The sequence below is a fragment of the Asterias amurensis genome, chromosome 4 (genome assembly GCF_032118995.1).
Source record: "Asterias amurensis chromosome 4, ASM3211899v1".
NCBI lineage: Eukaryota > Metazoa > Echinodermata > Asteroidea > Forcipulatida > Asteriidae > Asterias > Asterias amurensis.
In genome coordinates this window covers 25,561,499-25,586,150 of record NC_092651.1, presented here as the reverse complement: position 1 = coordinate 25,586,150, position 24,652 = coordinate 25,561,499, and the positions used below count along the sequence as shown (strand labels likewise).

Sequence of the window (24,652 nt, the reverse complement as noted above, 5' to 3'; positions counted from 1 at the left end):
TTGTTATGAAGTTTATGTGTCCAAGTGATAATCAGCTTGCACCACTATGCTTATAGGGACACGTTGCCGGTGTCAGATGCAGTGGCGTAACTAGACATTTTCATTTGGTGGGGCAAGTGGGGGCAAAGATTAAATTAAGGGGGGGCGGGCAAAGAAGATAATGTCCTCCGGATAGTACTTCATAGAGGACATAATTGCATGCGACACCACCGGCCTTGGATATCTGGCGAGATGGTCTAACAAATACATAATGGTAGGAAATATCTTGTAAAAGTAGAATATAATGATCCTTACAAAAATGGCTCAAAATTACTTCATTTTGTGAGGTCAAGTTTTTGACTTCACAAAATGGCCGACCGTGTTAGTTCGCAAGGTAAAAGAAAAACCGTGCAATTTCGAGGCATGTTTGTGTGGATTGGACACTTACGTATGGTGGCCCTGAAGGGACATCGCAAATATCTTTGCAAATATCTTGCAAATATTTGCGATGTCGCAAATATCTTTGCAAATAATTATTTGCGACATCGCCAGATATTTGCAAAGATATTTGCGACATCGCAAATATTTGCAAAGATATTAACAAAGATAGGGCGTCTGCCTATCCTTCAACACTGACAAACGCGCTGACCTAGCCGTAGCTGTAGCCGAAGTCGTCAATTCGGACACGGCCAAAGTGTGACTTTAGTGATGTTTGAAGCTTTGTGTGTGTGAAGAATAAGAATAAAATAACTAAAATTGCGGATACCACCATGTATTAACAAAGCTCAATAATTGTGTTGACTATGAAAACTGCTCCAGGGCCAACCCTCCCTTTAAAAGAGATTTAATATAATACATGGTTGTGCCCACAAGAGGGTTACCATATATTTTGCAAAAGGTATTACTATATTTTATAGTTGTTTTCTTTACAAAGAGTGACTGCGAGAGATTTATTTCATGCTCACAAAGTGTGAAGGGTAAACCACGATCCACTTCACACTAACTGACCCCAAAATGAAAGCCCATCACTTGCCTTTGTGTGACTACAACATGTGTTTACAAATTCCGCAGATTTTTTTTTTTTTAATCATAGGGTTTATTCTTACAAAGAGAGTGATTGTCGATGCAAAGATCTTACTGTAAACCGACTCACTTCACACTAACTGAATCCAATGAAAGCCCATCACCAAGTCTTTTTGAGACTACAAAATGTGTTCATAAAAGGAACTGCAGCCGACTTACAAAACTCGAGTTAGGACGAGTAACTCATTCGAAGGGTGGGTTCAATCATAGAGCAAGTGCTCTATGGTTCAATGCATCATAACGTACGGTACTCTGATACGGAATTGATCTGGTGAACATCATAAGTTAGGAAGAGTTTGGTGAAATCCAGCCTTTGGTAATTGTAAAAGACCAGTATTCTCACTTGGTGTTTCTCAACATTATGCATAAAATGACAAACTGTACAAATTTGGACTGAATTGGTCGTCAAAATTGCGATATAATAATGGAAACAACACCTTGTCGCACAAGTTGTGTGCTTTAATTCGAGACCTCAGATGAGGTCTTTTATTGAATTCAAATATTCTGGTGGGAAATTACTTCAGGGGGGACCCATTGCTCTTTACAACATAAGTTTAGGCTACAAATATTTTGAGTTATCAATACCTTTTGGGCCACTGGCCTGAGATCGCATGTATTTACTAAATGAGCACTTCCAAAGTTGCAGAATAGACCCGGTCACCAAAATATAATGTTACGATCCAAAAATCTCCAAATTATCACCAAATCACTCAAAAAGCCTTAAAGTCACCTGGAAATAGAATTTTTATTTTTTTCAAACATAAGAGTAAATGTTTAGTAACAATAAATCAATTTGTTTAGTAATTGTTTGTCACGATTTATATGGTTAAAAAAATAGTTAAAATTGTTGGGGGTTGACTCCGCCCACCCCTTTTGTGACGTCAATCGAGGCAGACTTTACCTTGGTGCGTAGAGTAAACACACGTGCAAGGTACATGAAAGTCCAAGTCATTGAGTTTGTACGTTTCGAAAATGTTGTTTTCTTGCATTTGTATTGCTGCTGGATGCAGCAAAACAACTACAGATGGGTCAGTCTGCATGGTGGTCAGACTCACAAGAGCAATAGTGCCTAGTGGTCCGGTCTGACGTCTTTTTCAGCACCGTGCAGCATTTTCTCTTCAAATATCGCGCCTCGATTGACGTCACGAACAGCGCCCTTTCGGATCGGGGCCTACTCTTAAATTTGTAAATAAGATAACTAATTTTGTAGAACCTTAGTTAACTGTTTATTCATATTCCACTCAACAAAACACATAGATTAGTGACAAAAGCCTTATTTTGTCAAAATACCACTTCCAGGTGACTTTAATTTTCTCAGATGCAACAAAGAAATCAAACAAGATCAAACTATCAGAATCAAACTATCAACCATTTCAGCTACCGATTTGGTTTAACAAACGTATAATGATTGAGTAATACATTAAGTGTACATTAAAGGCAGTGGACACTATTGGTAATTGTCAAAGACTAGCCTTCACAGTTGGTGTATCTCAACATATACATAAAATAACAAATCTGTGAAAATTTGAGCTCAATCGATCATCGAAGTTGAATAATGAAAGAAAAAACACCCTTGTCACACGCAGTTGTGTGTGTTTAGATGGTTGATTTGGAGACCTCAAGTTCTAAATCTGAGGTCTTGAAATCAAATTCGTGGAAAATTACTTCTTTCTCGAAAACTATGGCACTTCAGAGGGAGCTGTTTCTCACAATGTTTTATATCATCAACCTCTCCCCATTAACTCGTCATCAAGAAAGGTTTTATGCCAATAATTATTTTGAGTAATTACCAATAGTGTCCACTGCCTTTAAGATTAGATCTTATACAAAATAAGTATCTTACGGGCTACTTCAACCTGAAACCATTAACTGTTTCGGTACATGGCAAGTGAAAAACAGTGGGGGCAATGTGACGTTCAACTAAAACAGTTATTGGTTACGACCGCGAAAACACACCTGGGCCCAATTTCATAGCGCTGCTTAGCGGCCGATTTTGTGCTTACTTTGCAATTTCTATTTCATAGCGCTGCCAGGCCCAATTTCATAGCGCTGCTTAACGGTTAGCAATTTTGCGTGCTTATGCTTACCGTAGCAGAAAAACATTTGCTTGAGCCATTAGTTATTTCACAGGTTAGCAGAAAAATTGGGCGGCCATATTGCGTGTTTACCGTGGATTTGCATTGTGACGTCACTTATTTTCGTGCGGTAAGATACCGGAATGTTAGCATGCTTTTTCGTGCATGTGCTTACGGTTAGCGGCGCTATGAAATAGAAATTGCAAGGTAAGCACAAAATCGGCCGCTAAGCAGCGCTATGAATTAATTGGGCCCAGGTGCATGCATTCTCTCAAGCTACAAATCAAACCAATTGTATAGTGCCGCCCCCTGTTGTTGGAATTTATCCATCGGTTTTCGGGACGTAGCTAGCCTTGCTCAAGGTAGTCGAATTATTCACTCCGAAAAAATGACCGCCGCTGTATGAAAACCCACCCGTATTCACTTTGCGTAAAATGTGTGATGTGTGTAACCACATCGCACGACACGATGCCCCCGTACACTATCCGCATGCGTCGGCCGTCAGCCGCATGCGGTTAGTGGTACGAGTGCGGATGACTTGTGTGCACAGTAGTCGTACGATGTGACAGTGTGTATATGCGTGGGTCGTGCGGTGTGATAATGCGACTGCCTTGAGCAAGGCTAAGACGTAGCATACAGGATGTCCCATTTCTGTTTCAGAATGACCAAGAAATGGTTCAAACTTACATAGAATTTGAGACAAAACCAATCATTTTAAAGCTCTCAACCAACAGGAACAGCGAAACTGTCTGAAGTATTCATGAATGTAGTTTATGGCTCTAACAATTATATCATTGCTGAGAAAGTTTAATGTATCCATAAGATATAAATGAAAGTAAAATAAATTAAAAACATCATTAACTAAGAACACACGACAATATAATTTGACCATCAATTCCGGTCACTTTAAAACAAATTTAAACAATTTGCCAAAGTTATCAATAATTCCAAAACGGGGTTAATACCACTCTATAGCTTGATTATCACAGAAACCTTGCTTTAAAGTAAGCATAGACCCTAACTTATATCCGAAACAGTTCAAATCTGCGACTTCCCCGATATGCGAGTTGCACGATACACCCAGAAAGACGATACCAAATCAAACAAAACATTCTTAAAGGGAAGGTACACGTTTGGTAATTATCAAAGACCAGTCTTCTCACTTTGTGTATCCCATCATATGCATAAAATAACAAGCCTGTGGAAATTTGGGCTCAATCGGTCATCGAAGTTGCAAGAAAATGATGAAAGAAAAAACAGCTAGAAGTCTTTTATTATTTGAGTGAGAAATTACCTCTTTCTCAAAAATTACATTACTTCAGAGGGAGTCGTTTCCCACAATGTTTTATACTATCAACAGCTCTCCAATGCTTGTTACCAAGTCAGTTTTTAAGTTAATATTTGTTTTGAGTAATTATCAAACGTGTATCCTTCCCTTTAAACAACCTTTCACACACACACCCTGTCATTGATGTGGCCTGAGATCATTATGCATTTAAAAAAATATTTCTTGAGGATGAGGAATAATACGTGAGCACTTCCAAAGCTGTAGAATATACCCGCGGGTATACCAAAATATAAGTTAAATGCTACTTTCTAAAAAGCCGATTCGAGTACATGATTGTGAGACCTCTGCAGAAATTCCTACTGGTCCAACTGCAGCCTTAAGGCCATGGCACACTGAGCAACTTTTTACAGGCAACTCGGAGGCAAAACTGCAACCACTGCAAACACAAGGAACACCTATAAAACTAGGCAACACAAGAAACATTCTAGCTGATAATTCTTACCCCCCCCCCAGAAAAAAAATATATATAATTAAATAACGAGAAAACTGAAACGAGAACAAAACGTCTTATTCGTGATTGCCTTGAACGGGGGGGGGGGGGTAGCCTGTAACTTTGCAAGTGTGACATAGCCCTTTTATAGACGTTTCCATTTTTTTTAACTGACTGCACACGTCTTGTTCGTAAACACTTAGCTCATAAGGATCTGGACCATTTTGTAGTAAAACATGCAGGTTGTTAACTTCAACCAACATGGAAATCATACTGATCAAATAGGTTATAAAATTCATCCAACTTATTTGCATATTCAACTGACGTCTCCTGTAATAGTCTAAGTTTCTTAGAGTCATTCGATCGAATACCCACTCACGAGTCTCATCCCCCCATAGCCTTTAAAAACAAATTCTGAGTCAGAGTCTTTACAATCTTTAGCTTTCCTTCTTTGATGATACTCTTCAGTTCCTATTGAATTGTAAACAAAATATTCAAACCTAATCTGATAAAGTTTGAGGTAATATTAAGTTCACATTAGTCTAAACATTCATTGCAATATTGCTGTTTTTGCACTGTTTTCCCGCCTTTATTTCTAAAGTTGGCGAGCAGCTACCATCTCCCCATATTCCATACCAACAATTGGAACTGTTAAAAAAACTAAAAAAACAACAACAACAACAACAACAACAATAACAAATACAGAATTTATTTTGAGTGCAGATTTTGTTGCACAATTTTAGATACGCACATTCCTTAAAGTTGAACCATTGCCGCGTATGATGAACACCACGTGATCTTGACCGAGTAGAAATTGCCCGGATGCATCTCTCTCGGTTCGATCTTCACTCCCTAATATTTCTAGAAAGCTTTCTTGATACTCCACGGGTGTGTTTTGGGTGAAATCGTCCATGTGTGACAGGAAGTCTAGTACCCTGTTCGCTTCCTCTGGCAGATTATCGAGGGGACTAGCAAAGCATGGTGTGACGTTCACCGAGTATTTCAAGTGCACTGTCTCACTCACTGGAATACTCAGGTTTTCAAAAATTTTCACGAGGTCACAAGAATTAATGAGAGGTTCCTGTCTCTGGCTACTTTCGACATGTTTAAGATCCATCCAGGCCGTCCAACAGCTAGAGGGTGTAGTTCCTGAATGGTGTGCACGGTGAGTCAAAAAGAAGTTGACCGGGATTAGTGATAAACAAAAAAGTTCAGTAAATCACATATTTCAAGTATATTCAACAAGTGCAAGCATTCATAAATACCTCAGACAGTTTCGCTATCGCTATTGGTGGAGAGCGCGTCACGTGGATGTGTATAAACCTTTGTTTATGACCGGTAAAAAGTGTAAATTCGTGGGCGTGACACGCGACCTTGCACCTGTTCTTTTAAGACAATGTCTTCATTCCTATTGGTCTAGAGCAACGGCTGAAACAGTGGTGCCACATCCGCGATACGCGCGACGCGCACAGCATTCCCTTACAAGAATTTACCCGCGGGCCGGCGGCGGAGGGCTTTACCATTTCATAGCTGAAGGGGTGTTGTGTTGAAAGGAATAATTGAACAATTATAATTTTTGCATTTGTTTTACTTTTTAACCAAGAGTGTTGATGTTTTTGACCGAAATGTATTTATGAATGGGAATCAAAGTTTCGTCTCGGTAAAATTATCAAGAACCAGGCCTCGTTGGGATTAAACCACTAGTTGGAAACCTCTTCACCACACATTGATTCCCTTAGTCTCTCCTGCTTATTAGCACAAAAAAGGAATGAAAGAAATTATTCATAACTCTTAAGAGGAGTATGTTTTGTTTAAATATTAAGGTACTCATTTTTCAAGCTGTCCATGGAACACTTGACAAAACGGAAAGTAAAGCATCTTGGACGCACAGGGCGAGTCAAAATAAAGTTGACCGAGGTTTATGGTTGACAAAACCTGAACAACAACTGATACTCAAAACCCCAGTGAAGCTCATATTTAAACGGTCATTCTTTCCTGCTTATCTGAAAGGAAAAAAAAGATGAAACAATGCCCATTTTCTATATTTTGCCAACCAATGGTTTCTGTACGCATGCGTGGATGCAATTAGCACATTCCAAGCCTGCTTGGATCACGCTAGACTTGATTCAAGTCTTAGATCACGGTTATTCATCTGCATCCCAGCCAGCACGACCCACCCCCGCATTATTAGCTATGAGGCGCCCTAAACTCACACTAAAAGACGGAGATTGAGTGCAAGAGGGCGCTGTTTGTAGCGGCTAATCAAGACGGCTAAAAGCCACGATCAAAGAAATTAAGCCAAGTCTAGGATCACGCCAACAAATCCCCCTTTATTATAACAAGAAGTGTTTTGGAAATACAGCATAACAGCATACAGGCCTACCTGACATGATTGTGATCATCAGAACGCCATCATCCTCCAGTATGTCGAACATATACTGAATATACCTTTCTTTGTTATCGATGTAATAGATTGAGCTGACAGATACGATGAAATGAAATTTATCCTCCATCCCGTTCTGACTCTTTTGAAACCCTTCCAGAGTTTCTTGTCTCCACTCGAAGTCGATGCCTCTAATAATCTCGGACTCTTTGACTACCAGTGCCTTGTAACGCTCCATCATCCGGGCGTTTGGCTCCACGATGACGGCGTGGATGCAGCGCTGCTCACGCTGGTGGAGTTTCATCAAGATCTTGATGTCCATACTGCCTGAATGGTGATGATAGCAAAGTGGAGATTGAGCCGTTGAGACATATTCATTCCAAATGCATTTTTCCCCATTAGAATGCCGTCCTGATGTTTTTTTATTCACATTTTTTAATCGCTTTAGAAAACGTTATTTCCCAACTGAAAAGCACTACTACGACAGTACCCTCGTTTGGTTGAATCCTTCTCCTCCAACCAACCCATATTTATTTCGACCTTATTATTTGGGGAGAGAGTCTCCGCCGGGGGATCGCATTTCCCCCTGACACCGCCAATTAGCCATTTGCGTGTTAAATTTGAACTTGGTACAATGGCGTGCTTGATCACAAGTCACCACTTATAAAATTGAATTCCTCAGACTATCGAGGCAGTTGCTATGTCTTAGATTATAGGGGGCAAGCTTCTGCTTAGTTACGTAAGAGACGATGAACACCCGGCCCATACACACTTTTGAATGAATGTGTATGATACAATGGTATACAAACGCGGGGACCAGCTCGCCTGAGGCGAATCTGGATCCGAAGCCGTGGTTTTCGAAAGGGCCATTGTTGAATTTTGACACGCTCAATCAATCTTCAATTTTTTTATTACAATCCCGTCTTTATTAATAACTATGAGCTGAATGAGTGCCAGCTTATAGTACACGGGCTCTTTTGTAGCCTTGTCCAAGGCTCTTTACGCAAGCACCGGCCCGCTCTGACTCCACGAAATGCATAGATACTATACCGCACGGCACATAACAGTACTTGATACCGCGGGGTCGAAGCATGGCTTTACGAGGTATCAACGAGGTTACAAAACGAGGCCGGATCTCGTTTCCGGGATGACGTAGCATGCTGTCGTTGCGGGCGTGAGTCTTCGGTGCTCTGCATGCATGCTGCGCTGACCTCCCCCGTTCCCCTCCCCGGCCCTACCGCCACGAATAAATCTTCGAGACCTGTTTTGTTATCATACGAGTGCTTTTTCGAGGGGCAACCCAAAACCCTTTTCTGGCTTTCAGAAGAACCTTCTTTGTAATTCCCACTCCTCAAATACTTAATTACGTGATTACTTTTTTCACAATACTGTCGCATACGCTCCACTTGTTCACCATACGACATGGGCGCCGCCATGGCAGCTACGAGAGTAGAATTGTAGACAAGACGTTAATGGTCCCACGCGGTGAGATATTCGAGTTGCAGCGAACTGCTGGTTGTGCGACTACTGCGAGCTGCCTGGAGTCGGGCAGCGCAGTAGTTGCGCAACCAGCAGTTTGCGCGCGGAGAGCACCACCCCAATTCGACTATCTCACCGCGTGGGTCCATGAACAACTTGTCCACAAGTCTACTACGTATGGTGGCCCTGACGGGACACGGCCAGTCGTGAATATTTTTGCGACGTCGTGAATTTATTCACGACAAGTCGCGAATTTTTTTCACGACTAGTCGCGAATTTTGTCACGACTAGTCGCGAATTTTTTCACGACTAGTCGCGAATTTTTTCACGACTAGTCGCGAACATTTTCATGACGTCGTGAATATTTCTACAACTAGTCGCGAATATTTTTTCAGTAGCTTGAGTGTGTAATTACTGTATTCGCGTTGACGGCTTAGTAAGACTAAGTAAAAGCTGTCCCGTACGATGATGATGGATCCGGAGGAGAATTCCGACTCTTGCAAATCGATGGTGGGTTATTTAAACAAAACTAACGTTGACGTATGGCCCTAACGGTAGGCCTACGAGGCCTAACGTTATAGTTTTATAAGTACTTTAGTAGGAGTAGGCTATCCTATGCTAGGCAATAAACGTTGGCACTTTCACTCTTCAGACAAAACATAACGTTATATGTCACCCGCTCCTTCGTAATGATGAATATCGAGTAAATTTCATTTTTGAGTTTATATCATAATAATCCCAACAAGCAAATCTCAACATTTTAAATAAAATAAAAATCATGATCATACGACCTTCCTGTCCAAAATAATATGTAATTTTCGATGACCTTGACACCATAAATTTTACGACCCAATTCGAAAAACACAAACGCTAGAAAAACTTACTTTTAAAAGTGCGACGTCTCACCCACTCATGAAAACAACTATTTTTTTACGAAATGAAAACATCAGTTTTTAACCCCGGCGTAGTCGGATCAACAACAGATAAATTTTACAAACAACCCAATGATAAGTTTAATTATAATGTGTTGACAATTTCAGCAAATAAATTTGAAAATCTTTACCTGAAATGTTAGAGCAATTTGCGTTGTTATTTCTAACTTGTTCGTTCCGTCACGGCAGGGTGCAACGCATCACGTAATCCCCCACCAAGTTTAACTGAAAGATTAATCCCTTTAGCATTCAGAATTATTTGGGTTTGGAGTAATTCAACCTTGAAAACCCCCGAAATATTGATGAAAATCAGACACTGTTTTTTCGAACTATGATAACAATTCTACTGGATAAAACATGGGCCCATTACACATAACCGAGTGGCTACAATCGTCATAGATTGGCTCTCTACGCGTGCCGTGTAAGAATTACACACTCAAGCTACTGGAAAAAATATTTACGACTAGTCGCGAATTTATTCACGACTAGTCGCAGAATTATTCACGACGTCGTAAAAAATATTCGCAACTAGTCGTGAAAATATTCGCGACTAGTCGTGAAAATATTCACGACGTCGCGAAAATATTCGCGACTTGTCGTGAATAAATACACGACGTCGCGAAAATATTCGCGACTAGTCGTGAAAATATTCGCGACGTCGCGAAAATATTCGCGACTTTTCGTGAATAAATATACGACGCCGCGAAAACATTCACGACTGGCTGTGTCCCTTCAGGGCCACCATACGAGAGTGTACTCGGCACGGCGCTAAAATCGATTACTTTCTCTTGGTGTGCGCAGGCACGGCATGACGTAATACTACTGTATTTGGTAATCTGGAGCTCCTCGTTCGCCGGAGGTCCGAGACCGCCACACCAGTCATGACTCTCACACTAGACTTGTGGACAAGTCGTTTAAAATGTATGTCGCGGTGATAGCGTTCCTACTCTTTTCCGTATCTCTCCGCGATTCCCGCGGTGTTCTCGCGAGACTGCTGGCTGCGAGACTAGCAGTTCACGCGAGAGCAGTGATCTCGCGAGAGCACCGCCACAACTCGACTATCTCACACCGCGGCAAAGAGTTAACGAAAATTTTACACAAGGCTACTCTCACACGCACCCGGTCCTTTCTTTTCTTCCCTAGACTTGTGAACTAGACGTTAATGGTCCCACGCGCTGAGACTTGTCGAGTCGAGTTGAGTTATGGCGAGCTCACTGCTCTCGCGAGAGTTGCCGACTTCTACTCCTCATTAACTGGGACCGTAGTCGTGACAGCAGTAGTAGAATACCGCGGGAATCGCGGAGAGAGTCGGAACGCTATTTACGCGACAGAACGACTTGTCCACAAAAATATCCCTTCCCCAGTGTCTCAAGGACGGTTACCCGGTCTCTACGGTCATGTCTATTATCAAGTGGTGGGCCCACAACTGTCACGGCAAAACAAAAATCACCACGGCAAAACAAAAAGCGCCACGGCAACACAAAAAGCGCCACGGCAACACAAAAAGCGCCACGGCAAAACGAAAAGAGCCACGGCAAAACGAAAAGCGCCACGGCAAAACGCAAAGAGCCACGGCAAAACGCAAAGAGCCACGGCAAAACGCAAAGAGCCACGGCAAAACGCAAAGAGCCACGGCAAAACGCAAAGAGCCACGACAGTTGTGGGGCACCTGACGTCCTCATCAGAAAAATTCTGAATGCGCCATACTGGTGGGCAATTTCACTGTACGTTTGCATGAAATATATAACTCTATGCCTTGCGTTATGCAGTGAAGTGTGCGTTTTAGGCGACGCGGCGTTAAAGGAACACGTTGCCTTGGATCGGACGAGTTGGTCAATAAAAAGCGTTTTTAACCGTTTTTTATAGAATACCTATGGTTGGAAAGATATTTTAAAAGTAAGTTTGCCTCGAAATTGCGTGGTTTTCCTTTTACTGTGCGAACTAACACGGTCGGTATGGGAGTAAAATTGTTGACTCCCATAAATGGCCGACCGTCTTAGTCGACGAGGTAAAAGGAAAACCATGCAATTTCTAGACATGTTTGTGTGGATCATTGTATTCTACTTTTACAACATCTTTCTGCCCATATGCATTTTATAAAAAACGATTAAAAACGCTTTTCAAAGACCAACTCGACCGATCCAAAGCAACGTATTCCTTTACTACACGTAAACCTAACTGCCCACCAACATGGTGAGCGTGGCATCAGTCGCCGCGTGTGAAAATTGGGTCAACAATTATTATTGACCGTTGGAGATTACATGTGCAAAGTTGTTTTGCACAAAAAAAGAGAGACTTTTATGAACATAAAAGACAAATACGAGCTATAGTAGATTGCCAAAATCAAGATGACTGCTCACGTACACTCTAAATTACAGAGATTTAAATTTAAATCTTTTATAGGATTAAAATAAAAATAAATCCTAAAGATTTATTTTTAGTCCAAATCGATTTAATAAATCAACAATTATCCGCAGAGTCTATTTTGTTTTTCAATCCTCCGAACGATTAAAAAAGGACGCCAACTTTATGGACAGTGGACCAATCAGCGTGACGCGATTTCGTGACGTATTGCACGAACGTACAACTCAAAACTTTGTCGGCAGCCATCGCCCCCCCAAAAAAAAGAGAAAAAAAAAAAAAAAAGGGGGAAAAATATGATAAATAAATAAAAACCGCTGTACTTCATCTAGGCCTACGATTTTTGTGCATGGTTAAATTGCTTCTTATAATGTTTAGTGCTGCCAGTGTCACTGTAGAATTTTTTTTTATTTATTTATCATCTTTTTTCCCCTTTTTTTCGTTTTTTCCTTTTTTTTGGGGGGGGGGGGCGATGACCAGAAAAATCCAGACCAGCAGACTTCATCCAGAACCATCCAGCTTCATCCAGCAGACTTCAGACCAGAAAAATCCCCTCTTTCAGACAATATTCCCTTTCTGAGAACCTTTCACCCCCTTTCTGATAATTTTCCAACCCCGGCACCGTGTAAGTTACGTTGACCATGATTGAACGCACGTGGGCACTCGCTAGCTGCAGCGCCTGTACCCATCCCCGTGTACAATGTATAGCATTCGCTGCAACGCCTGTAACAAGTGTAGCATTAAACAGGCGTTGATGGACATCCACCCACAACGCGACGCCATGTTTCGTTACCATACACATCCGAAAATCGCAGACTTGTCAATCGCTCCACGATGCGGAGTTAAAAATCATCGATTTGGAGTTTAAAAAATGATCGTGAGTACAATTAAATGCCTGATGTTACATCCTAGACGTATCGAGAATAGAGTAGGCGATTTTTGAGCTAGTTTGTTTGGTCTTTTTGTCATTTTGAGGCATTTTTTGTGGCTGGGTGTCGCGAAAAACTGGGTATTCGTTAAAACTCTGTGCCATTCCCTGGGGCGCTAGTACGACAGATAAAGTCAAAAATTGTTGAAAAGGAGTACAGCGCCCCAGTTACTGGGTCTATGTTTGGTGTTGCTTTTGTTGGTCACCCAACATGATAATTAATATATGTAGATAGGGCAATATTTTACAATAGAAACGTGTCTAATTTAGACTCTGTGCTCTAAAAATAAAGAAAGAACGATTTCGATAGGCTAGCAAATTTAAATTAGTTAGAGAATCATGTTTCTTTTTAATAACATATCTTGAGTGAACCCATAGTGGTATTGTTTTGCAGAATAAATAATTTAAGAAAATGTAGTCTTAAATCCTGGAAAATATAATGCACAGATTTTTTGCGAGTCGAAAAAAACAAAACATGACACAATTTTGTTGGACCAAATTGTCTCTAGTTAAAGCTTTGTTTGAAGTTCCATAGGCTACTACTAAAACTCTTTATAATAATGTGAGGTTTTTCTTAATTGTTATCGTCTGAATGTTTCCATTTTTCAGGTGACCTGTCTTCCTTCTGGTCGCTGTTTACAGTTTTCTTCATTCAGGCAAAGTCAAGAGATTTCAATTGTATCTGATGCAAATTCCAACATAAGTAATAGTCAGATCAAGCTGGTAAGCACGTCTTGTGTTTTTTCGTTGATATATTATTCCCATATAATACAATTAAGATACAATTAAAATTTTGCATTTGTTGGCATGGTTGCTAAGGAAAGTATTACTTTTTACGATATGGTGGGAGATATAATTTAATACAAAACTGTTTTTAAAAACGAGTGGTTTGTTTGTATATGGCCACCTGAGCCCTATTGCAAGAGCCTCAATAACATAAACTAGAAAATAGAGACTGACATGTTTTTTATATTCAACGATTGTGTGCTGGTCAACAGAAAAACAACCGTAAATTACAGTGACATATATTTTACATTTAGTTAATGCTACCATTTTCCATGGTAATGGTGTGGAGGGTTTGTTAACACTAACAGTCGTCTGGATGTTTTCATGTTTCAGGTGACCTTTGTTCCTTAGTGTTTGCTGTTTACAGTTTCCTTCATCCAGTGTAGAAGTCAAGAGGTTTCAATTGTAGCTGTTGAGGTTCAGAACATTATTCAGAACAAACTGGTAAGTACTATTTCCCCTATAGATGGAGGTTGTTTAAAATTATGTTACTGAAATGTAACAGTGGTCCATTTCACTAAGAAATAACATTCATTGCAAGACAAATTGTCATTATTACCATGCTAATTTGTATTGTGACATCACACTTTACTTAGCAACTGCGATTGATTTGCAGCTAAAATCAAACTTAGCTCTTTGTGAAACCTGGGCCTACTAATTCCACTTTAAGCCACAATGTTATTTTAATCAGCTCTATCAGAAAGAACTCACATTTATTTAGAACTTGATTTCTTTGACGCAATTGCTTTTGCTATAAACAAGGAGTGAGTTTATAATAATATTATTTGAAAAACAATCACATATCCACGTTTGAGGGGCCCCTATAATAGCTGAGTAATTTGAAAGTATTGAATCTTGTCACATAAACATGCGGATTTACCTATATCAAGGTCAAATTCACATACAGGCCAAGGGTCACTTTTGTGTTTGTTGTATTATACATACATGTTTTTGTATCATGGTTATGTCGACCAGGGACAGAATTCTTCAAATACGTTTCTTTGGGACTTAAACAGCCCACCCCTTTTTCCAAACCGGTCAAGAAAAAACTCTGCATTTCAAATGAGAACATTTCATTATCACGAGCATGTTTTTTTTCAAATACAGGAGGGGAGTAGCACACACATCGATGAAGCAATTACAAACTTGACATCTAAAGAGATACAGCAACCTGAACAACTTCCCTGAGAGAAAGCTTAAGCAGTTTGTCTTTTGTATGGATTGCATACCAGTTAGTGGGGGGGGGGGGGGGGTCGTCAGTAGTTGAAACTTTTGATAAGTTCTTAAAATCCGTTTTTGAGTGTGGGTCAGTCTGAAAAACCAACAACTTTGGAGATCCTTGCTGCAATGAAATCCGGTTATCCAACTGATATCAAACATAATTCACAAATCTAATTTGAAGTGCCATTCCCTTGGATACAGCATACAGTTTTGCTTAAAATAAATAATTTGTAGGAGAAAGGTAGTGCATCAGTTAATTCAAAAGCATTTAACAAATTGTTTGTGGCAATATCTTTTTTTTAAACAAGTTATTTGAAATAAAGCTAGTGTCCTAACTAGACTGTCCATCTAGGAAACAAACAAATTGTTTTGTTTTAAAATTAAATCTCTCAAATGTGCCTAGAGGCTGTAAACAACTGGTTAACAACCACTCGAATCTTCTTAGAATATTTGAATGAAATTGCAGATTTAACCCTTGAGTGATAAACATGTAGCTACAAAATAGAACTTTTCTATGTATGGACAACATAGGTCAAATGTATGTCGAGGTTTATTGTCGAAACTATGTGTATTATTTAACTTGTATATTTGAAAATAAAAATTTGAAGGCAAATATTTTAAAACTGTTGTTTTTACTTTGTTTTGTTTTTTTCTGCTGGTTCAGAAATCGTGTTTAATGTTTTAATCCCAAGGTAAATTAGAAATGAATCCGAAAAGATTGCTAGCATCTAGGTTTAAATCATTCAACGGGTGAAGGTTAAATCTGTAAAGATTTGAAAAAATAAATCCACTGGTATTGATTAAATTAATCCTCCAAAGACTAATTGTTTTAATCTTTTGAAAGATTAATTTTAAATCCACGCTGATTGGTCCCTAACGACAATCCTTGAAAGATTTAAAATTTAATCCTGTGGATTTAAATTTAAATCCTTGTAATTTAGAGTGTAGTATAAAACATTGTAAGAAACGGCTCCCTCTGAAGTAATGTAGTTTTAGAGAAAGAAGCAATTTTCCACTAATTTGATTTCGAGACCTCAGATTGAGAATTTGAGGTCTCGAAATCGAGCATCTGAAAACTTCGTGTGACAAGGGTGTTTTTTTCCCCATTATTATCTCGCAACCTGGACGACCGATTGAGCTAAAGTTTGTACAGGTTTGTTATTTTATGCATGTTGAGATACGCCAAGTGAGAAACTGGTCTTTGACAATCACGAGTTAGGAAGAGTTAATCGTCCTAACTTAGGACTAGCCATACGTTTCTTATGTCTCCTAGGACTATGTCCTAAGTTAGGACTAGTCCTAACTCTCTGTGAAATCGACCCCTGATGGTACCGGTATTTTGAGAAACCGAATACTATTAAAACAAAAATGTTCTAAAATGTATACCTCCTATATTATTTTATTGGTTTTTACATAGCATTTTTAATTTAATTTATTCATTGCTGCTGTTTTTTCATTTTTTATATTTTTTGTTTGTCATGGACAACTACACTCTAATGTAATGGACTTTTTTATTGCAAAGTAATTTCATTTAAATTTAATATATTTGATATACTTTTTGCTTTTTTGTTTTATTAATAAAAACGTACGAGTTAAAATGCTGGTTGAATTTTCGTCGGATAATGACAGTTTTACTTTCTGTCATCTGTCTACTGGTTTGTTGGCGGCACACCATTTTGGCAAAATGGTAGAAAACCTCTACTGGGCCAACACTGGTTTTGTAGCAACACCATAGAAAATCTTTTCTGGGCCAATACTGTTTTGGGTTTTTTAGCGCCACGCCATTTTGACAAAATGGTATAGAAAACTTTTTCTGGGCAAATAATGGTATAAAACATTAAAACAATTATCAATTACGGATTTATAGTAAACACACGTCATGACACGGCAAAACGATGACCGATTGAGCCTAAATTTTAACAGGTTTGTTTTTTTGTATATAAGTTGTGATACACGAAGTGTGTGCCTTTGGACAATACTGTTTACCGAAAGTGTCCAGTGGCTTTAAGTTCAATGTCAAGGGAGTATGGCTATACCGTTTCCCGTGATGGGGCATAGGCCTTATAACGGAATAAATATTGTTGTAGCCATTTGTGACTAAAGAACATTGTTCATTACACGCCATTGTTACTAAAGAACACTGTTCATTGCACAACCTGTTATAAGTTCAATGCCAAGGGAGTATGGCTATCGTTTCCCACGATGTAGCCATTGTTACTAAAGAACATTGGTCATGCATGCTTGCCCATCATGAGACGCACATTATGGCTTGATATTAATAGAACACGTTGTCTTGGATCGGACCAGTTGGTCTATGAAAAGCGTTTGAAACCTTTTGTTATGAAATGTATATGGTTAGAAAGATGTTTTAAAAGTAGAATATAATGATTCACACAAGTATCGCTCAAAATTGGACGGTTTTCATTTTACGTCGCGAACTAACACGGTCGGCCATTTATGGGAGTCAAATTTTTGACTCCCATAAATGGCCGACCGTGTTTGTCGACGAGGTAAAACGAAAACCACGCAATTTCGAGGCATATTTGTGTAGATCATTGTATTCTACTTTCACAACATCTTTCTAACCATACCGATTTTATAACAAACGGTTACAGAACGCTTTTCAAAGACCAACTCGACCGATCCAAGGCAACGTGTTCCTTTAATGGACACCTTCCATATAGCCACCAAGGTTATGACAACTCAAGCAATGCGCCACTTTGTTTGTGGATTCTATCCACTGAGGAACGCATGTTTTGCTTACTTCTCTCCTTCCAACAAATATAAAATATTTTGAAAGTCATTTGTCACACTAAATAGTCTGCGCACTAGATAGTGCGGGGGTCACGATGGCAGCTAACAAATGGACCCATTATAACGCTAAAAAATCTACCGTGTGCAGAAAAACTTGGAATACGTGTATGATTTTATAAACTGTTATGGTTTTTAGTGGGTTTATACCTTTATGACAAGTGTGTATCTATTCTCTTTTGAGAAATTACCAATAGTGCCCAGTGCCTTTAAATCTAGAATACAAGATTATAGTTAAACATATTGTGGAGGGTAATTTCAATATTCCGGCAGTTGTCAAAAAAACTCCATAATATACAATTTTCACTCTTTGCGGGGTACCCACTGCTTAAAAAACAGGATGCCCCTCTACCGGGTTTCACGGTGCTAGTTGGTAAAACATCCTCCCCTAGAGATGCAAAGGTCATGGGTTCGAATCCCACCGAGTAGTAATCGTATGATTTGTTGCACAGAACTCGGAAAAGTACCTACAGTGCTAACACATATTGGTGTATAAAGCGGCAAGTATTTCCTGCAAGGTGAGCGAGATGAAGTTTTGAGGCCTAAATCCTTTAGCACCATTAGTTTAAAAGGTGCTGTGGCGCAATATGCTGATAATCCAGCCAGGAACACCGGGGCGAACCCCTTCTCTTTTCGATTAAAGTGTACTTGGTTCGTGTGTTACACAACACACGGGACCAACGGCTTTACGTCCCATCCGAAGGACGAAGCAATGGTAAAGTGTCTTGCTTTAGGACACATAGGCGTGCGGAGTCACGACTGGGACTTGAACCCACAATTTGCTGATCAGAAACACCAGAGTTTGAACTCGGTGCTCTTTGTAACTGCTCGGCCTTGACACAGTTACATGAAGTTGGGCTCTGGTTAATAAAATATTTTTTTATGGAATTTTTAAATTTATTAATAAAGGTTAATAATAATAATAATAATAATAATAATAATAATAATAATAATAATAATAATAATAATAATAATAATAATAATAATAATAATAATAATAATAATAATAATAATAATAATAATAATAATAATAATAATAATAATAATAATAATAATAATAATAATAATAATAATAATAATAATAATAATAATAATGAAACTTTATATTGCGCCCCTTACATACAAAATGATCAGAGGCGCAGAACACTTGTTAAAAAGCACAGAGTGGAAGAAAAAGACAAAGAAAAAAGACTAGTCACCAGGCCAGTGCCCAAACAAAAGTATGGGGATACGTCTGTCCCGCCAACAAAGAACTAATTAGTTACTTATTACATAGGCCTATCTCTGATGGCATCGGTAATGTTTTGACCTTTTCAGAAGACAGACGCCTCTAACCCTAACTATGCTAAAATTCTTAACTAACTGGCAAGGTGACCATAGAAGAAGACATCAAAAGCTAAAAAGGGGGTATTAAAAAGATAGGTTTTTATATTACATTTAAAAGAGATGAGTTTCTGTTCGTTACGTATGTGAAGCGGTAGCGCATTCCAGAGCTTATTAGGGGCTGCCACAAAAAAGCCCTATCACCAAATGTAGTCAACATTTTACCAGAAGGAAATACCATTATTCCCTGACCTAAGTTTTCCGGATGGAAAAAAGATCCTGCATATACTTTGGAGAAAGACCATGAATAGCTTTAAATGTCAACAACAGGATTTTAAAATGAATCCTGTGCGAAACAGGCAGCCAATGTAATTGACGAAGTACTGGCGTGATGTGATCAAATCGATGTGTGTTCGAAACAGTTCTGGCAGCTGCGTTTTGAACCCTTTGTAGTTTAGCTGTCTGTGACTTTGGCAGACCATACAAAAGGCTATTACAATAATCAAGACGACTGGTCACAGATGCATGAATGAGTTTTAAAAGAGAGTCTCGTATAAGGAACTGACTAATGCGTTTGATGTTGTGGAGATGAAAAAAGGCAGCAGAGCAAGATTTATTGATGTGGGTGCTCATAGTAAGTTCAGAATCGAACCAAGACCCCAAGTTACAAACACATGTTGTAGGAAAAACAGTAGCTTCACCTATCATTATATTGGAAATATTAATTTTCTTCAGTTGCTGCTTTGATCCGATGATCAAAAATTCACTTTTAGCATCATTAATTAAAAGGCGGTCATGTATCATCCATTGCCTGATGTCCCTAATGCAATCTTCGATTAAAGTCACAGCAGCTTGACAAGATTTGTCGTCGTCGGGTCTAAAAGATAGATACAGCTGAGTGTTGGGAATTCATCCTCATCAGTAAATCATTTTTAACCTTAATAAGAGCCGTTTCTGTACTATGATGCTGCCGGTAAGATGATTGGAGAACCGGAAACATGGAGTGTTTTGACATGTGACTATAAAGTTGGTCACAAACAGCTCTCTCAGTTAATTTATAAATAAAATGCAAGTTACTGATTGGACGGTAGTTTTCTAATTTCATGTCAAGATTGGGTTTCTTTAATAAAGGACATATTAAAGCTTCTTTCCAGTCAGTAGGAAATGTTCCAGAAACTAATGATGAGTTTATAATGTTGGTAATTACTGGAAGCAAAACATCAAGGCACTCACCCACAAGGTTAGTAGGCATGGGATCCAGAGCGCATGATCCCTTAGAAGAATTGAAAACAAGCTGTTTTACCTGTGACTCGGTTAATGGTATGAAACTATCAAACAAGATACTACTGGACATTGTTTCAGGTGTAAAATATAACGGCCTGTCCACAGAGGTTGAAACTTCCAAGTCATCAAGTTTAGCATGAATATTAGATATTTCCTTTACAAGAAAGCTACCCATATCATTGGCAAGAGACGGTTTATCTTTAAAAGGTGGGTAGAGGACGTCAACACTATGCCCAAGCAGCTTTATAGATGCTCTAAATAATTTCCTCTGGTCGGAACTATTACTTTCGATAAAGTCTTTGTAAAAACTGCAGCGAGCTTTAGTCTCCTCATCCTCAAGGCAGAGTTGATGTCTTGACTAAACCAAGGAAGACGGGGCCTAGCGGTGACCAACTTGGACTTTAATGGGCATGTGTATTAAAGGCACCAGCAAGCGTAGTATCATAACACTTGGTCAGCTCCTCAAGACCTTGAGGAGTGTCCCTGCACAGCCTAGAAGAGACTAAGTCACCTTTCAAGCAATTATTGCCAATGGATTTAATATCCTATAAACAATCTGTTTAGCTGGAAAAGCAGACTTGTTTTGTTGCAAATTGCAAATAACAGAAAAATGATCAGAAAAGAGGTGGTGAGGTGTCGGGGGCTGTTAAGAACCATGTCTGATTTCCTGGTAATAACAAGATCAAGTGTGTGACCCATCTCATGAGTAGGTTTGTTAACATGTTGCTGGAGACCCATGGATTCAAGAAATGACAAAAAACGTATAGTGTTTGGATCATCAGAGATGTCAACATGATTGTTAAAATCCCCAGTTATTAAAACTGGTTCAGAAGATAAAACAATGGATTCTAAACAATAAGCAAAATCATTGATAAACTGATTAATTGTACAAGGGTGGCTAGCAGAGTAAGGAGGCCTATAAATAATTACAAGTCGTAATGTACACGAATTAATCCCTACAGACCATTCTGAAAACTCAAATGAGTCTTCATCTCCAGCAATTTTCTTGACATTCAAATGATCACGAAACAACAAAGCAGTGCCTCCCCCACACGGTTTTTCCGGGGATGATCAAGCAATCTAAAACCAGGTGGGGTTGCTTCAACCTTGTGGGCAACATCCATATCTGTAAACCAAGTCTCGGTAAGGGCAAACAAATCAGCCTTAGCATAAGAAACAAAACTAGCAGCTTTATTCTTAAGAGATCTGGTATGCAACAGAGTTTAAAAAGATCATCAGAGGGATCGGCAGGATTTACAACAATGTGTTCAAGGACAGGAGTGCGGTTTTCCAAAGCTCTCTCATTATGAACATAATCAAGCCGGTGACCAATTTGAACAGGAATTTAACACTAATAGTTACAATGACCCGCTCTATACTCCTGAAGCGAAGAATTCCATTTGCTTTCAGAATAGAAAGCAATCCAGGCTGAATGGAGTGACAAGAAGTCTTACCACGGGAATACATTAGAATTACTAGACACGATAGAGTGAGAACTATCTGAATGTATAAAATGCAACTCGTCATTACTAGTGGATCCAATACGAGTGCCTGGGTTAACAGCAATATCCAAAAATATTGTTATGTCATGTGGAGGGTCATGACCAGGAATAACAAGAGTAGTTTGGCCATGTTTGGACCATTTGACTAATGGAACTTTAGAGAAATTAAATCCAGTAGGCCTATGGCACAGCTGTAATGTTACCCCATGACAGAGAGAAAATGACACAACAAAATTAGTCAGACACATGTATTGGTCTGGAGACACAAAATACTCATTTCTGACAGTCACAGCATCAGAAAAGATTTGAACCCGTGACTTATGTATGATAAAAATCAGATGTAAAACACCAAGAGACGAGAACGGGCACTAAAGGCAACAACCAAGATGAGCACACGTTAAATAGGGAACTCGACCGGAGATAAAAACCACATCAAAGGTTCACGCATAACCATTTAGTCTTGGTGCAAGACGTTTCTCTTTTCCTTATATCACGCACACCGCGGCCAATTCACCGAATTGGCCGCGGTGTGTGTGAAAAGGAAACAAAAAACGTCTTGCACCAAGACTAATAACCATTATGATTGATAGCAATATTGACTGGCCCCTGACACTGTAAACGAAGGAACGACCCAACATGTCTAGACGGCGAGTAATGCGGTAGGTTGGGTGATGCGTGAACGACCTTCTATTCAGAAGTTTTGAAATTATATAAAAAGGGATTTCACCACCCAGGGTCAAATTTCATTGCTCTGCTTACCGCCGATTCTGCGCTTACGATCGCCATTCTCCGTTTGCTCATAGAGCCGAATTTCTACGCTAATAAGGCCTATACGTGGAGTACGAATACGTGGAGATTGTTTTATTTTTATATGAATTCAATTATAAAATTTGAATGTGTATGTAGTTGCTGGGCACCTCTAAAAAGAGTGTTTCACTGAGAGGTTTCCCCAGGGTAAATAAGAAATAAATAAATAAACCTGACCCAATACCTGACCACAATATCGAACATTGTGTGTGATGACAATAAAATAAACTCTAGAAACGATTTTGGGGTTGAACAAAGAATTGACTAGAGTGGGATTCGAACCAACGACCTCCGGATTAACGTGCCGGCGCTCTACCAACTGAGCTATCTAGCCCTACATTGGCAGTGTCTCTATTTTGTCAATATTTTTGTTCGGGGTGCCAGTCAGAAGCCATACAACCGTTAACTGCCGTGTAGCCAGGGATCACACCCAAATAAATTCTTATAGATGGATGAAAATTTGCATGGGGGAAAAATAATTTTCTTAAAGTTGTACACATGTTAGCACTGTTTACTCAGTACATCCCCGAGCTAATGTGAATAATGAAGAATTGGAACTGCCTCTAGTTGCCGGGTAATCTTTGTGGTCTATACTTGGTAAGACACTGCTCTAGAATGACAAAGGTCGTGGGTTCGAATCCCACCCGAGTACTAATTATGCCTGTAATGTTTCACAGAGCTCGAGTAAGTACTGAGTATGCAGTTGCTAATGCACCAAAATTAATATTATAATACTTAAAGGCACTGGATACTATTGTAATTACTAGAAATAATTGTTAGCATAAAACCTTACTTGGTTCTATAGTATCACACATGATGAGAAACGGCTCCCTCTAAAGTAACGTAGTTTTCGAGTAAGAAGAAATTTTCCACGAATTTGATTTCGCGACCTCAGAATTAGATTTTGAGGTCTCAACAATAATTGTTCGTAAATTAGTTTGGGGAGACGTATCTCACATGTGTTATATTATCATAATTGCTCGTTTCTAAATTTGTGTGCAAACAATTATTTTGATTAATTGCCAATAGTGTCCAGTGCCTTTAAGAAAAGAAAAGAAAAATCTCATGAGATGGCAAAACAAGAATTGCTTCCGAAAAACTTACCGTTCCCAGGACCGACACTTAGCACCCTCAGCACGCCGTCAATCGGGACAGTTGAACCCTCCGCACCAACGCCCAGTGCCGGTAGTTTATTTTCGATATAATTACCCAGCACAGCAAGTCGAGTGCTTGCCTGATCAAATGCTTGAGCGGCAGCCATATAGTCACCACCGGACAAGGAGGTCCTATGTGTTGATTTGGCTACAGACATTTTGAAGTAAATTCTAGAAAAATTAGACCTGTAAAAATGACAAATTCAAGTCATGCACAACATGCATACACAATGTCTGCTTTAGATTGTAGTTAGTCACAGAGAGTATACGTCTGTATGAGTCAAACCACAGCTTCAGTCGCTCTATTAGTCAGGTGAATATTATTATTAAGGTTAAACTTACTCGGCGGACAAAGGTACAATTTTTTTGCACAATGCGTCCTGATCTATTATATTAATACTGCTCTTTTGTAGTATACTATATACTGGATTCTTTAAACAGCAAACGTGATTTAAATCAATGTCACAACCTTAAAGGCAGTGTACACTATTGGTAATATATGGTGGCCCTGAAGGGACATCGCATATCGCAAACGTGTGCGCATACGTATGCAATGTCGTGAAACAATTCGCAAATATGTGCGCACACGAATGCAATGTCGTGAAACAATTCGCGAATATGTGCGCACACGTATGCAATGTCGTGAAACAATTCGCAAATATGTGCGCACACGTATGCAATGTCGTGAAACAATTCGCGAATATGTGCGCACATGTATGCAATGTCGTGAAACAATTCGCGAATATGTGCGCACACGTCTGCGAAT

The 24,652-nt window shown here is 39.3% G+C and overlaps 1 protein-coding gene across 1 annotated transcript; it reads right to left on the bottom strand.

Moving 5' to 3' along the window:
* Positions 1 to 1,520: 1,520 nt before the first annotated feature.
* LOC139936597 (histamine N-methyltransferase-like) lies at positions 1,521 to 24,170 on the bottom strand. Its single transcript, XM_071931438.1, has 3 exons — positions 23,837 to 24,170; positions 7,299 to 7,625; positions 1,521 to 6,064 (listed from the first exon to the last, which is right to left on the bottom strand). The coding sequence occupies exons 1-3, from the start codon at positions 24,042 to 24,044 to the stop codon at positions 5,655 to 5,657; spliced, it is 945 nt and encodes a 314-aa protein (XP_071787539.1). The 5' UTR covers positions 24,045 to 24,170; the 3' UTR covers positions 1,521 to 5,654.
* Positions 24,171 to 24,652: the final 482 nt, after the last annotated feature.